Source organism: Gracilinanus agilis, chromosome 1 (assembly GCF_016433145.1).
Source record: "Gracilinanus agilis isolate LMUSP501 chromosome 1, AgileGrace, whole genome shotgun sequence".
In the NCBI taxonomy this organism is placed as follows: Eukaryota; Metazoa; Chordata; class Mammalia; order Didelphimorphia; family Didelphidae; genus Gracilinanus; species Gracilinanus agilis.
Genome location: NC_058130.1, coordinates 420,682,555 through 420,699,459, shown reverse-complemented (window position 1 = coordinate 420,699,459; position 16,905 = coordinate 420,682,555). Strand labels below are relative to the sequence as shown.

The 16,905-nt window shown below is 37.5% G+C and overlaps 1 protein-coding gene across 3 annotated transcripts in view; it reads left to right on the top strand.

The window, feature by feature from the left end:
* The window catches only part of FHOD3 (formin homology 2 domain containing 3), a 703,058-nt gene that overhangs the window by 659,752 nt on the left and 26,401 nt on the right, over positions 1-16,905 (top strand). For all 3 annotated transcript variants that reach the window (XM_044664978.1, XM_044664968.1, XM_044664960.1), the window contains 4 exons: positions 1,640-1,759; positions 2,486-2,647; positions 4,408-4,598; positions 9,738-9,930. In XM_044664978.1, the coding sequence (XP_044520913.1) occupies positions 1,640-1,759; positions 2,486-2,647; positions 4,408-4,598; positions 9,738-9,930 (666 nt within the window). The remainder of the gene's footprint in view (positions 1-1,639; positions 1,760-2,485; positions 2,648-4,407; positions 4,599-9,737; positions 9,931-16,905) is intronic.

The window sequence follows — 16,905 nt, the reverse complement described above, 5'->3', positions numbered from 1 at the left end:
TACATCTCTTAAGAGTTTACATTCTAGGGGCAGCTAGGTGACTCAATGGATAAAAAAAACAGGCCTAGAGAATGGAGGCCGTGGGTTCAAATTTGGCCTTAGACATGTCCTAGCTGTATGACACTGGCCAAGTCACTTAACTCCAATTGCTCAGCTCTTGCTGCTTTTCTACCTTGGAACTGGTAGTTAATATCGATTCTAAGTCCAAAGGATCTTTTAAAAAAAATGAGTTTACATTCTACCTATCTTCATTCTATCTTTTAATGAGTCAAATGAAGAGCCATTAAGATTCCTTCTGTTTCAGTTACAGAGTATTATGAGGAGTAAAAAGACCTAGGGAAAATACATTAATTTGTATTTGAAATGTTTTGATATGGAAGAGGGAAAAGACATATTCTGCATAGATCCAGAGAGCAAAACCAGGACCAGTGAGTGGAAGGAGAGAAGTTTTCAGTTCATATCAGAAGGGCTCTGAAAGCAAACAACTGAACAGGCTGCTTTTTTATGAAATACAGAGCTCCCTGACATTAGAACTGTTCGATCTGAAGTTAGAAGAACCTACCTTGGGGATATTAAGGAATTACTGGATATTTTGGGGTGTGTATGTATGTGTTTTTTAAACCCTTACCTTCTGTCTTAGTTTCAATTCCAAGACAGAAGAGCAGTAAGGGCTAGATAATTGGTGTTAAATGGCTTGCGCAAGATCACATAACTAGAAAGTGTCTGAAGCCAAATTTGAACCCAGGACTCCCCATCTCCAGCCCTAGGGCTCTATCTATTGCGTTACCTAGCTGCCCCAGGAAAGAATTGCTGTTTAAAGTGGGAGGTTAGCTACTGAGAACCTCATATCTCAAAAATTGAAGGAAGTACTCTCCTTGTAAGTCTACTTACACTAACCTTATCCTTAGCAAGTATTTTGTAGGTGAAATTGCATTTCAGCCCATTTCCCATCTGAATTATCACAGGTTTTAAGTTCTTTTGGGAGAGGAAGTGGTAGGGATAGACTTGTCATTTCATTGATGTTGGGACTCCCAATTTACCAATGCAGATTTGCCCCTGTTTTAGACTTAGAGAGATGCTTCAAGCACTGAGAGGTTAAGTTACTTGGCTAGAATGTGTTAGAGGTTGGGCCTGAATCCAGGTTTCTTTGGCTTCAAAAGAATGTTCTGTATCCACTAATTCCATATCTTGACTTTCTCATCCCCATGACCTATGTCTTCACTTCACCTTAGCCACACAGAAATAGTCATAGCTTTGATTTTTTTATTTTCATCCAAAAATGTTCTACTTCTATGTTCATGATCTATAAAATTGCTTTTTCTGATAATAATCCTTAATCATTCCATATTTCTCTATGCTTCAGGACCCTTACCCCTATTGCTCATTCTCTCTCAGACCTCTAATCCAATGTCTTCCCAGACCTTTGCCCCTTCACTTGTTGCACTCTCTTCCTTTGCCAATCTTGACTTCTATGTGCCAGAGAAAATCAGGTTTATCATTATAAATTCCAAAACTTCACAGCCTGCATGTTCATTCAGTAACAAAAAAAACCCCAACAGAAATAATAATGATAGAAAAATAGAAACAATTTATACATGTGTTCCAATTCTACTTTTTTATCCTTTTTTTTAATTGGCAGGAAGTGGCTGAACCACTTTTGGATCTGAAGGAAGGAATAGATCAGTTGGAAAATAATAAAACCCTGGGCTTCATTCTGTCAACTTTGTTAGCCATTGGGAACTTCCTCAATGGTTCCAATGTAAGTAACTTAGCATTTTGTTTTATTGTTTATAGGAACATTTGCTAACAAAGGTGGTAGCCATGTTTTCTCATAATGTCTCATCTAATGAAAATCCTTAATTTATTATTCAGGGAACTATAGAACAAATTTTATCCTGAAAACACATTAGCTACCAGATGCTTCTAATGCAGACCTGCAGCTTTTATCATCTTGGGAACAATTTGCACATTTTTCTTAATGCATACTTGTTATTGTCAAAGGGGCATCTCTAATGCCTTTCTCCTCCAAATTTTTTCTATGCTGCACAATCAGAAATGTTTATGTTTACAGAAGGGCCTAGCATTTTTAAGTTAACTTTTTTTTAATAGTAAATGGAAGAAAGTAAAAGAAAAGATGATAAATGGGAGGGATGATGGAAAGGTTGAAATGGGCTGCTGGGTAACAAGGATCCTAGGGCAGGACATCCTGAGCTACAGGAGCATACTGGGAATGAAACTGGATTGTCACAGTGTGTTAGGCCAGAAGGCACATTTAATTTGTACTTCTCTAAAGGCCACTGCTGAAGGGATGATGGGGAGCTGAAAGACTCTTTGTACTGAAGAATCTATCATTGTCATTCCTAAGGATTGAACAGAGAAGACCCTTAAACAAGATATGGTTTCCTAGTAAAGCTCATGTTCTCTTTAAGAGAGTGGATAAAACAAAAAAAGTTTAAGCTTATTTCCCCCTCCCCGCCTTTTTTAGGCTAAAGCCTTTGAGTTGAGCTACCTCGAGAAGGTTCCAGAAGTCAAAGACACTGTGCACAAGCAGTCTCTCCTACACCATGTGTGCACGATGGTGGTGGAAAATTTCCCAGACAGTACAGATCTGTATTCTGAGATTGGGGCCATCACTAGGTCAGCCAAGGTATGTATGTGAACAATGAACAAACCTCTTGCCTTTACTAAAGATGTTGTATCTTTCATAGTCTTCTCCAGAACAAATGCTGAAGTGTTGCCTTCATTCTTTCTATTATAGTGCCTATTATGAATGCAACTTCTTGTCAAGTTGTTCCTAATGACTTCCTTCCTTTCTTTCTTTCTCTGTCTGTCTGTCTGTCTGTCTGTCTCTCTCTCTCTCTCTCTCTCTCTCTCTCTCTCTTTCTCCTTGCCCTTTGACTTAGAATGACTACTAGGAACTAGTTCCAAAGCAGAAGAGCAGTAAGAACTAGGTAATTGGCATTAACTTGCCCAGAGTCACACAGCTAGGAAGTGTCTGAGGCCAGATTTGAACCCAAGACCTCCTGTCTCCATGCCTGGCTCTCTATCCACTGAGCCACTTAGATGCCCCTGCTAATGAACTTTAAAGATAGTCATTTTACTTTTGGTTCTTTCAGACTGTGTTGTACTGATTTCTTCCTAAATTCCATATAAAACCTTTGCACAGTAAACAATACTCTGAGAAAAATCTCTGAGTTTGATTTATTGGTAAACAGAATGAACTGTCATCTCTTTGATTCGAATGTTTCCTCCATTGGTGCAGATTGTGACCCAGCTATGCCTGACTGTTCTGTACATCTCTTGTCAGTGTCTTTCAATGGTTCACTGTAGAAGGAAGTGGAAAGGAGAAGATGCCCAATGAATCTACAGTCTTCCTTGATTTTTCTTGATATCAGAAAGATACTAGTAGAGCCACTCTGGCTGTCCGCCCATCATCCCTCACCCTTGTAGTGTGACCAGCTCTTCCTTTCTTCCTATTTTATACTTCCCTAATGACAGCTTCTCTTCTTCCAAGTTTCTCTCATTATTTTCATAAGGTTTTGCAAAGTAGCTTTCTTTAAGTTCCACATCAAACACAGAAGTCTGTCCTAAGGCAAAGAACTAGAAAAGAGTTCCTGTCTCTCCCCAAACCCTTTGAAATCACATTTGAAGAAAAAAAATTATATCTATGGAGTGTGGGGTCTAAAAGCAGCAGGCCTTTCTAGAATGACACCATTGGAATTTAGTATTCCATGAAGGAAGAGTGATGAAGAAAGTAGAAAAAAAAAACAGAGGGTAAAAAGAGAGACTGGTTTTCCTTTTGAGCACCAGAGTGTGCCATTTTTTCATCACCTTCAATGTTGACTAATGAAAACTCTTAACTTGCTGGTAGAGGTCAGGGAAGTATAGTCATGTTGTGCCATCTAATGGTCTTCACTACATCAGTCTCTTTAAAGCAAACGGGATAGCGTTGGTAAAGCATTTTGTAAATCATAAAGTGCCACATAAATGTGAGCTTAAAATCATTATATATTCCTCTGACCTATAGTGAAATGTCACTTTCAAAGAAGAGAATAAGCATGTTCATCTATTTTTGGAAGAGTTTCCAAGTAAACATTTAGTCCCTTCATCTTGATATGCAAAGTTCAAATTTTTATAATATTTCTTCCCAGGCATGGCAGAAAAAGCTAACTCCATTTCCCTAGGTTTCACTTAGGAAATAGTTTTATAACCATATTGTCAGTGTCAGTATACATATGAATGATTCTTAAATTATTATTCCATGCATTCATCACAAAACTTGGTTGTTATTATTGTTATTGTTTTTAACTTTTTTACCCTTTTTTTATGGAATTTGAACTTTATAGCCCAGATGGCTCATATACGGATTAGAATTTATTAATGGTAGACCTCCTCCCTTGTTTTCAGGTTGACTTTGATCAACTTCAAGACAACTTATGTCAACTGGAACGAAGATGCAAAGCATCATGGGATCACCTCAAGGCAATTGCCAAACATGAAATGAAACCAGTTCTAAAGCAAAGAATGTCTGAGTTCCTTAAAGACTGTGCAGAAAGAATTATAATTCTGAAGATTGTTCACAGAAGAATAATTAATAGGTAAAGGAGTTGGGACATCAGCATATTAACACTTTAAAATAGTCTTTAAACTAGAATGTGGTCAATAAGATTACTGAAGTTTGTGCTGTCGATTTGAGGCAAGAAGGATTGTCTTGGATGATCAGTTGTTTCATCTGTACAACAGGTTTCTTCTGAGGAAAATAATTGTACTATTTTATAGATTCAAAGGATCTTATTGTTGGTACTTGGAACCACCATTGCAGACAGAATATTGACTAGGGTTTCTGGGTTTCCAGCTTCTTACCTAATAGCTCCACTTTTCAGGTCAATTATAGAGCTGACCCTCTGTCTCTTTTGGGGGACAATAACAACAGCAGAATTCCTAAGTCTTTCAAAGTCTTTTGTCTTCACAATGTTGATTTTCTTCTACAAATTTTTTTTCTGGTTCTATTCACTTCATTCTGGATCATACAAGTCCTCATGTAAGTCTTTGGAGGATTCTCTGAAACTATCTCCTTCATCGTTTTTTACAGCATAATAGCACTTTATTGCATTTATATATTGTAATTTGTTCAGTCATTCCCCAATTGATGGGCATCCCTTACTTTCCAGGCTGATGATGAAACTTGCTAGCCACCTCCTGCCAGAGAGGCAATGGACCCAAGAGGCACAATGAGACCTACATTATTGGACATGGCCAATGTGGGACTTTGTTTTGATTAACAATGCATATTTCTTACAAGGGTTTTCTTCTTAGTTTTCAGGGAATGGAGAGTTGAAAGGAAAAATAAATAAATATTTGTTCATTGGAATTTTTTTTAAAGTTTAAAAAAGTGCAAGAAGCAGAATCAGCAGTATTCTTAGTTTCATGATCCATTTCAATCATGAATACCTTTAACGGACCACTTGTTTCTTTACTGGTAAAAGTGTTGTGTAAATGACACAGAATTCTATAGCAGGAATAGGGGGCCTTTAATATCATCTAGTCCAACCTTTCATTTTACAAATGAGGAAACTGAGGCCCAAGGAAGTTAAGTAAGTCATGAAATGCTTAAAAGTGGTCTGAGGCAGAGTAATCTTTGCAGAGATCAGATAGTTTTGTCATGTAGACAACACTCACAACTCATCTTTTTTCCTCTAGGAGAAAAGGGCATGTTATAGGAGTATAATTTCACAGAGTACATAATTAGATAGAAACATTACACATTTAATATGGCACCATATGTTTTAAACTAGTCATTCTCCAAGCAGCAACTGAAATGACTCAGAAGTGTCCACGTGTATACTGACAAGACTTTCAGTGTGGAGATCATTTCTAGGATCACTAAAATGAACTTTAAAAGAAAGATTCAGACTATATAGTTTGTATTATTTTTTTCTTTCCATTAACAAAGCAAGCTGGGAGGAAGAGACAGGGAGAGGCACAGAGACAGAGAGAGAGAGAGAGAGAGAGAGAGAGAGAGAGAGAGAGAGAGCAAACAAGCACTCTTGTTTGGGGCAATTGGGGTAGTTATTAGCTTTACCAAATATTTAATAAATCTTACCTTTTTTTGAAAGTCTCCAAGTTTATTTTTTTTTACATTTTTAAACCCTTAACTTCTTTGTATTGGCTCATTGGTGGAAGAGTGGTAAGGGTGGGCAATAGGGGTCAAGTGACTTGCCCAGGGTCACCCAGCTGGGAAGTGTCTGAGGCCGGATCTGAACCCAGGACCTCCAGTCTCTAGGTCTGACTCTCAATCCACTGAGCTACCCAGCTGCTCAATCCAAGTTTATTTTTATTGCTATTGATTTACTAATTTCATACTTCTTAAATCTCAATTGCCATTAAATGTCACCTGTTCTCAATCTTCCCTAAGTAAAATCAAGCAGTCTGTGCAAGTATTACTAGGTATTAATGCAAATTATCTGATAAAATGAATTTAATACTGTAGAGCAGTGATGTCAAACCCAAGTAGAAATGGGGACATTGATCAATACATAATGTTTCTCGGAGGTTACTTATTGATTTAGTTTTAAAATGTAGTTATCTATTTTTTTTGTTAAATATTTTCCATTTAGACTTTAATTTAGTTTCAGGTGAACATGGAAGTGTTCTAGGCAACAAGGGCTGACATCTCTGTGCTAGAGTTTATGGTGTTAATTGTAGAGTGAACAGGGTGTATACCCCTAATATAATTTACATCTTTTTCTACAGCTACCTTACCTTTTAAACTACATTTTTAATTTATGATGGCTTCCACACACATTATCTGATTTTATCTTCACAACCTTGAAATAGGTAGATGGGAATTACAAGTAAACACAGAAGGGTTTTAAACAAAAAAGGGACCACTCCCACAAACCCACAAGTGATAGGACACACAAGATAACCTACACAAGGGATGTAGGAAATGGGTAATGGGCGAAGTACACCCTCAGGTTGGTAATGGCAGTTGACAGTTTACTGGTCAGCCTAGAAGAGTATGAGAAGTTATTATCTTCATATGTCACAGAACTATTAAGGTGGCCAAACTGTAGTTGAATAATATAGGTATAGATTGCTCTCTACCCCTGACTTCCTCATCTCCCTTGCCCTCTATTGTCAACCTCTGGATTACCTCCACCATCTGCTTTCTCCACTTTTACTCCTGAACTACAGAGCACTAGTGAAGGAACTCACATTCCAGTGGTGACTGGGTCCACTATAAATGCAAGTTAGGTGATCTTAAATGGTCTCTCAGTGCTGCTTGGCAATATTTTTATTGATTAGTTCTCTTTCTTACCTTCTTCAGATGCTGCTCCAACCTTATCTTCTCTCCTCAAAGTTTGGTGCCTGTATTACCATCCCATCTATTTCAGCAAATGTCCCACCTTTTATTTCACTTAATAGAGCCCACTTACTATGAGTGCCCTTGTTTCTCCCACTGAACTCTTCAGTACTTTCCTCTGTTTTTCTAAGTAAGAATTGAAGTTTTGAAGTTTTTGGTGCTGTCTCTCTACACTAATGTGGTCCATGAAGATTGGTAGGTCTGATCATGACCCTGTAAAGTGAAATCACACTGTTTCATCCAATTCACAATGGTAGTTGACATGATTTATGGATCCATCTTATTGTTGAGCATATAAATTAGAACACATAGTAATTGAATATTACTGATGTTTTCCCTTACTCAAAGCTGTTAGCATATGGTAGAGGTGTTGGAGAAAGATTAAATAAATCTTTATTAATTAAAAACCAGTAATCCAAAATGTTCTATAAAGAATTAAGAATTCTTTTTTTTTAAGCCCTTGTACTTCGGTGTATTGTCTTATAGGTGGAAGAGTGGTAAGGGTGGGCAATGGGGGTCAAGTGACTTGCCCAGGGTCACACAGCTGGGAAGTGGCTGAGGCCGGGTTTGAATTAAGAATTCTTAATATCCAATTTTGGGAGCAAGATATTTATTTCTGTGGATATCTTACTAAACAGTATTATGATGTTTTATGTCCCTCAGATTCACAGAATTTGAGAGTTGGGAGGGACATCAGTGATCATTTGTATACTTCATACCAAAAAAGAATCATCAATATAAAATACCCAAAACTGGTCATTTAGCCTCTGCTTAAGACCACCAAGAAAGAAGAATTCATTGTCTCTCCAGCAGTACATCCCATTTTGGGTTGGCTCTGGTTGTTAGGATGAGGCAGCTAGGTGATTCCATGGATAGAGCACAGAACATGGGCCTGAGTTCGAATCCAGATTTAGATACTTATTAGCTGTGTGACTCTGGACAAGTCATTTAACCTCTATTTCCCTAATTCACTGGAGAAGAAAATGGCAAACCACTCCAGTATCTTTACCAAGAAAACTTCATGGACAATATGATTTATGGGATCATGAAGAATCAGACAGGACTGAATGACTGAAATACTGCCATCAAGCTTTAGATTATCTTCTTTGCAACTCTCATTCACTGTTCCTACTTCTTTCTTCTGGGGCCAAGCAGAATAACTTCAACACCTTTTCTGCCTGATCAACCTTTTCATACTTAAAAACTTTTATCACGACTCCTCTGAGTCTTCTCTTCCTCAAGTTAAACATGTCCAATTCTTCTAATTTTCATATGATGAGGACACAAGGTCCTTTACTACCCTAACTGATCTCCTCCAGATACTCTTCATTTTAATAGTATCCTTCTTAAAATGATACTGACTGGGTTGTGGATTATACAAGTAATTCTTGTTCTAAGGATTTCTGAAGCTTTCTAAACTCACCTCTGTTTCTTCTTTCTTTAGCCAGTAGACATTGTAGGGTTCTGTTCTTAAGTGTTTGTTTGCCTGTTTGTTTTGAGGGAGGAGTGACAAATTCTGTAGTCTTTCATTTAGAAGAAAGAACCTAAGTTCAGTCATGGCTGTAGTAAAGTTTTGAGTCTTATTTGAGTTAAACTATTTCCATTCACAACAGCAATAAATAATCACAAGTTTTATGTGGGAATGTGCTGTGGTGTCCTTCCCTGCTGAATCTTGTTCATCTTTAACCACAAAAAAAAAAAAACACATTTCATTTAGATGTATGTTTTGTTTGAAAGTAGAACATATGATGATGACTGAGGTCAAAGTTGTAAACTTTAGGCATATGAAATTATTTGGAATTCTTTCCTTCCTATGTTGCTGCATGGAAAACTTCCATTTTATAAATCCTTAAGGTTAGTCATCCTTTTACATTGTTTAAAATTCAGGAGGACCTGGATTCAAATCTGGCCTCCAACACTTTCTAGCTGTGTGACCCTGGGCAAGTCACTTATCCCTAATCACTTAGCTCTTGTCACTCTTCTATCTTAGAACTGTTACTAAGACAGGGGGTAAAGGTTCTAAAAATAATAATGATAAAGTTGTTTAAGATAAATTAAATTTATGAATGTGTTTTCAGTGTTAAATTTTAAATGTTACACATGTTGTTAAGAGTTAATACAACATTACAAGCAGAGTTCTTGAAGTAACCCCAACATATGCCTGAAAAAGTGGGCTGGATTTGTCATTTATTTGCATTTTGTTTTGAATCATATCATGACAGTGATGCTTCATTAACTGACACCTCTGCAATATTGGGCAAGGAAAAGGGGAAAGGGAAGGCTTGGGTTTTTTTTACTGGGAGTTTTTAGAAAAGCTGGTCATTTTCTTTTAAAAAGAAAATAGTTGCCTTTATTTTTTTTTAAATTACAGATTCCACTCCTTCTTACTGTTTATGGGCCATCCCCCCTACGCGATCCGTGATGTGAACATCACCAAGTTCTGTAGAATCATCAGCGAGTTTGCCCTGGAATATCGCACTACCCGGGAGCGGGCCTTACAGCAGAAACAGAAACGGGCCAACCACCGAGAGAGAAACAAGACCCGAGGGAAAATGATCACTGATGTAAGTGCCAAGAAATCAGCCTCCTGCCAAAGAGTTTGCTTTTAAGTAAAATAAATAAACACAGCTCTCTGAATGCCATACACAAGAGCCTTGCTCTAACATTTGGATTTGAGAGCTTTACCTTAAACCAATATTTAAAATAAGATAATTTGGGTAACTAAACTCCCCTCCAAGATCCAAAATGCATTTTTAATCCTATCACCATCTCTTCTTATTTGGGATTATAAATCATCTCGATTGCAAAGATTTTAGTGGTTTAAGATTAATTCACATATTAGTATGAATGAGATGTACAATCAGAATCTTTGTAATCAGATTGAACTATTCCATGATCTTTTCAACGTTAGTCTTTTCCACATGAGTCTATTTGAATCAAATAAGAAAACACATTTTAAGTTTGCAAATATTAAGGTGCCACATAAATGTGAATTCTTAGTTTGCTGTTCTCGTTATTATTATTAGTGGACCTGACTAGGAAAGCCATGAAGAAGAAACTGAAGGGAAATGTCAGAAGGTCATATTAATAAATGAAGATTATAGTTGTGTCCTTATAGTATGACAAATCGCCTCCCTTTGGTGTTGATTCCTTTGATTTAAACATCCAAATAGTGGAGTTCTGTGCTCAAGCAAAAGGACCATCTATCCCAGTCATTTGAAACACACACACACACACACACACACACACACACACACACACACACACACCACGTATTTCATTTATTTGGGTTTGATAACCACTTGAGCTGGCCTCTGCAGTCCACACTATCCAAACCTAGAAAGTTGGAAGGAACCTGAGAGACCATCAAACTCCCACACAAAGCAGGATTCCCCTCCTACAGCGTCCCAGAGAGGCATCCAGCCTCTGCTTAAATACTTCTAGGGATCTTGCCAAGTCGCCTGTGGGTGGTGTGGTCAAGGGCTAGTCATTTAAACTCTAAGCCTGGATTGATTCAACTGTAAAATAGGAATGATAGATGTCTAGCTAGGTGCCTCAGTGGGTAAAAACACTGCACTTGGAGTAAGGAAGACCCAAATGCAAATTCTACCTTAAGTATGTGACCCTGGCCAAACCATTTGACCTCTGTTAGTCCCATTCTTCCTACCTGTAAAATGGGTCTAATAATAGCCCTCGGGAATTTGTTGTGAGGATAAAATGAGATATTTGTAAACCATTTAGCACAGTACTTGGCTTTGCAAAACTTTAAGAACTACATAGATGATACCTAGTATCATAAAGATTAATGAGAAGAAAATATTATATAAACCTTAAGGCACTATACAGTGGATTATACAAATGTAAATTAATACAGTAACATTATCATCATTTGTATTTGGACATCTCTGATTGCCAGAAAGGTTTAATTTTGTTTGTTAATTTTTAGCCAAAATCTGCCCAACCCACCCCTATAAGTTTCATTCATTTTATTTACTTCCTGTGGAACTATAGAGAATAAATATTCTCCCTCTTCCAATCTTGTTAACTGGAAGGCAACTCATAAATAATTCATCTTACATATTAGTTGGAGACACATGGACACTGTATAAACTAGCACTGAAATTTTTCCTCCCACAGCCCTTACTGTAGAGTGAGTCATAAATTCTTAGAAGAATTCGGTTAACCAAGCCTTGAAAACTGAGTTCAGGCTTCCAGGTATCTTCTCCATGAGACCCTCAACAAGATATTAATGCAAGAAGTTCAGAGGGAAAAGCAAATTTTCTCTTCTCCCCTTCGTTTCAACCAAAGTTGTAAAGAATAAATTTCCTGAGAAACCCCTATTCGGTAGTCAGCTCTGATATTGGCAGGTGATGCATTTAAGCTGCTGGAAAACTTTGAAAGAATATTTTTATTGGTCATTCACATAGACAAAGACCAACCCCAACTGTGCACTGATTAGATGGGTACACAAGTTCTTAGTGAAATTTTAAATGGTATATTCATGGAGCCAAATCTTAAGGATTGTCAATAACCCGAAGATCCTGGGTCTGACATTACCTCGGCACAAACATGGCTTTAGTGGGGGAAGAAGGGGAAGTGAGAGAGGAAGAGGCACAGTTTAGTTTTAGTAAAGCCTAGATACAATTAATCCATCAACTAGAATTCACTAAGCACCTACTATGCACCTAGAATAATATTAAGTAATATGTGTTATACAGGTGCCATAAGACACTTCTGTGCCTCTCCCCAAAAAGTTTATAGTCTAATTAACAAGAAAAGACATATGAAGAAAAAACTAGAGAACAGAGAGGACAGCTAGCCTACATAACTAAATGCTAACCCGCGTGATTCCAGCTAGGCATACTGTAACAGTGCTGAAGTGGAGGGCATCTAGAGATCCGAGTATTGGGAAAGATTTTTCAGAGAAGGTGAGATTCAAGCTGAGCAAAGGAGAACATCAAGGACCTTCACTTCAAAGGTCTTGTTTTATGGAAATGAATAGTGTTGCATCAGCTATTTCCCAGCCATCTCGTTCCATAAAGAATTAAGCCAACTCAAAACACTTTTTAAAATGATTCATTTTCCAAATGGAAGCCATACATAGGAGACCTAATCCTAATGATACCGTTACCTTGCTGTGTGGTGTGGGGCAGATCGCTTCCTCTCTTTTGTCCCTCAACTTCTGTCCCCCAATTCAGAATATAAACTATGCCTAATGAGTAAGCAAGACATAGCAGCAGAGAAATTAAGTGATGGTTCATATCTAAGCTGGGGATTTGAGTCAAATTCAGATATTGCTCTCTGGACATTTTAGAAGCAGTAAGGTGGAGCAGTAGATAGAGCATTGAACTTGGTGTTAAGAATACCTGAATTCAAATACAATCTTAGCCACTCCCTAGTGATAGGACGCTGGGTAAGTCACTTAATCTCTACCTGCCTCAGTTTCCTCATCTGTAAAGTGGGGATAATAATAGTGCCTACCTTACAGGGTCTTTGTGAGGATCAACATTTGTAAAGTGCTTTTCAAACTTTACAACAGTATATAAATGCCAGTTATCATTACTGCTATCATCATTGGGGAGGGGAATTCCTTAGTAAACAATTTAAAGATATCTTAGAGAGCTACCTGCTTTGATGATCAGTAACTTTATCTGCATAAAAACATTGACTCTAAGGGAATTTTGTGTTCCCATATTTTTTTATACTTGGAGATCAATTAGATAAAAAGAGAATAGAGGGATTTTTCACATATTAATTTTTTCTTGCATTTTTACAACTTTAGGATAAATAAACGGTTAACTCCTCTGAGGTGATTCTTTATAGGTACCACTAGTAGAAATCATAAGCACAAATTGTAAACCAAAAAAAGAAGGGACCTTTGAGATCATCTGGCTTAGTGGTCTCAGACCATATTAAGTTTATTCAAGGTTTTTAGCACCCTCATCTGTTTTCACTCTTACCAAAATCTTTGTTTCTTCTCACAAAGACTCTCTAATCCAACAAGGTAGTCCCTAATCAAAAGGACAAAAGACTGCATAATATGATAGAAAGAAAGAGAGAAATGTAGAAAAGGGAACTGAGACCTTCAGAAAAGACTTGCACTGATTTTGTCCTTCAGTCATTTCAGTCATTTCTGAGTTTGGGTGACTCCATTTGGGATTTTCTTGGCAAAGGTACTGGTGTGGTTTGCCATTTCCTTCTCTGACTAATTTTGCAGATATGGAAACTGAGGTAAACAGGATTAAGTGACTTGCTCAGAGATATACAACTAGTAAGTATCTGAGGCCGGATTTGAACTCATGTTCAACAGTTATACTGCCAACAAGTGATAAAGCTAAGAAATGTATTTTTAATATACTACTATATAGCCAGACCCCCTCAGCTTATTTTCATATCTATTACCTCAGAACATTTCTCCTAGAGAAGCAACATTTAACCTCATTTAGGGAACACATTTGATCAAGAATCCAAAGAAATAAAATTGGTCCTTCTGTCTGCCAAAAGCATCTTCACTGAATCTCATTGTCTTGTTTCTGAGTAGATACCCCTTTCCCACTGGCAGCTGGGCAGATCATTTCAAAGTGCCTTGGAAAATGTCAAAAGTTATTTCCAAAAAAAAAAAAGTTATTTTCCTCTGTTAGAAACCTTATCATCCTGACTTATTCTAAAATCTCCAAAGTTAGGTAATATTATTCCTAGGTACAGAGCCAATAAAAAGTTGTGCAGCCGTGGATGTCCCTCAACCTTTCTTGGCCTTACTTTTGTCACCTATAAAACCACAGGACCATACTAGCTCATATGTGAGGTTCTTTCCTGGTCTAAAATTCTTTGTTTTTTTTTTTTATCTATGATTTTTTTTATCAACCATGAAGTCTAGCATTGTCCCCACAGGCCCAGAGAAAACCACTAATTGGACGTTAGTGAATGATTCCCATCAGACTCTATCCTCAGGCAGGAGAGAGAAAACCTATTTCAGATGACAGCCATTATAAGAGCCAGTGTGATTCATTGCTCAGAATTTTATTTCTAGGTGGACATTCTGTTTTCCTCTAATTATGTGGAGCCCTGAGACTCCTTCTGAAAGTCAAGGTCAAACTTGCTTTTCGGGAAACCTCAGAATACTTAAGAGAGAACTAGGACATCCAGGCATCATTCAGACCAACAGGACCTCCTAGAGATGCTTGGATGCTTTCCTTAAATGACAATGACAACTAGGTTTTCAACTTAGTATTTACATTTCTTGGCTTCTGGATTTAGAGGATCATATAAGCATCCTACCTGATGACAAAGAAAGCATGAAAATGAAAGGTGGAAAACCCAAATTTCTTCTCAAGGGAACTGAAAAAAATAGGCCTCCCTGAAATTTAGTCAAACATAAATTTACCAAGCCAAACTGAGTCACAGGGAATTTGAGTAAAGAGAAATTACAACTCATCTGAAGCTCCTCAGGAAGGATGAAAGGAAAAAGTAGCACTAGAGCTGAGCCTTGAAAGGAGAATTTCAACAAAATAATAATAATAATAAAGATAATAGTGTTACTGTAGTAATTACCATGTACCAGGCACTATGCTAAATGTTCTATAATTATTCTCTTATTTGCTCCTCACAACAAATCTGGGTGGTACTATCATTATTTAATAGATAAGAAAACTGAGACAGAGAAGGTTAAGTGACTTGCCCAGGGTCCCATAGCTGGTAAGTGTATAGGACTGGATTTAAATTTAGACTTTCCAGTTTCCATATGGCATAATAAATCCATATACCATCTGGCTGACAGCTAAGTATAAGGACTGGCAAGGGTTCCTTTTTGGACTCAGTGACCTAATTTGTGCCTGCCTTCTGAGGTTTGACCTAGTTATATTCAGGGAGAGACTATTAGGAGTTGAATTCAAGTCTCCCTGGGTCTAGACTGTCTGCTCTATCTACTGTGCCACAACAATAAATCAGTATGGAACAGCTTGTTTAAAAGCATTTGCAAAAATGCTCTTAAAGCCCTTTTCTTTGCCATATGTATATTTGAGTAAAAATTAGTTAATGTATGAAATCTTCCTTTTTCATAGTAGAAACATGAGCAGACATTTCAAATTTTTTATTTTAATGTAGTTATACTAAACATATTTTATATGAAATTATATTTGTCTATTGCATATACTTTATATTAAAGTATTTACAAAAATTGATGTTGCTGGGGATGTTAGCATGTCAGTAAGATGATGTCAGGGCAAGGAATGAATAGAATCTGTTCCTTCTCTCAGTTTTTCAAAGCAGAAAATCCAGCCCTCCTGCTTGTGGAAAGGGAGGGGAGGCATCTCCCTCCGCTTTTCCTCTCCCCAGTCTTTACTTACGTAGTTACATCCCCATCTAGGGGATCTCCAGGATATTGCTTTCAAAGGCTTTGCAAGAGAAATGGTGCCACCTTGTGCTTATGTCTCCCTACCTGTGAGAATCATGGAATCTCAGATTGGTCAGCTGGAACCTGAGGGAAAGGAATCACTCTACACGTATCCATCTAGCTTTTACTTAAAAACCTCAAGCAAAGGAGAGTCTCTGACTTCCTGAGGAAGTCCATTCCATTTCTAAATAACTCTAGCGATTGTAAAAGTTGTTTTTGGTTTTTTATGTCGAACTTAAATTTGCCATTTGACCACATCTGATTGCTGCCTTCCAAGGCCAAACGGAACAAATAACCCTCTATATGATAGCTCTTTGTGCACTCTGCCATGTCTCTTTTAAGTCCAATCTCTAGTCCCTTCCATCTGTCTTCAGATAGCATCATCTCAAGACCCTTGATTATCTTAGATACCCTCCTCTGAACAACCATCCTCATCTTGATATCCTTCTAAAGTGTGGCAGCTAGAATTGAATGCAATATGCCAGTCATGGTGTGCCCAGTGTGGCATGTAGCAGGACTGTCCCCTGTATACATTGGATGCCTCTGTTAATGCCACCTAAAATTGTGTTCGTATTCTTGACCACCATATTATACTATTGATTCATATTGAGATTACAGCCCATAAAACCTGAAAATATTTTCCAGATGACCTGCTATCTAGTCATGCCTACCCTGTCTTCTATTTTTAATGTTGACTTTTTAAATTCAAGTGTAAGATTTTACATTTATTCCACTGAGTTTTCATGCAATTAAATTTGACCCAATAATCTAGATTCTCCCAAGCATTTTTAATGCTCATGCTCTCGTTGTGTGTTAGCTGTCCCTCTCATGTTTGGAGCATCTGCAAATCTGATCCACATGCCATATATGCCTTTCTTCAATTCAGTAATCAAAAAACACTGAAAAGAGCCAATCACAGATCCCTGAGGCATTCCAATGGAAACTTCCTTTCAAGCTCATTTCTTTAGTTCAAGATTCCCCTAATTGTACTATAATAAGCTCCTTTAAGGAATCCAGCCCTATGTTGTGCTAGATATAAGGGAAAGAAAAAGAAACTCACTCTACCCTCAAAGAACTCACAGCCTATTTGAGGGGATAAAATGAATTTCTGTGAAACAACCAGCAAATAGCTTAAAACTTATATTAG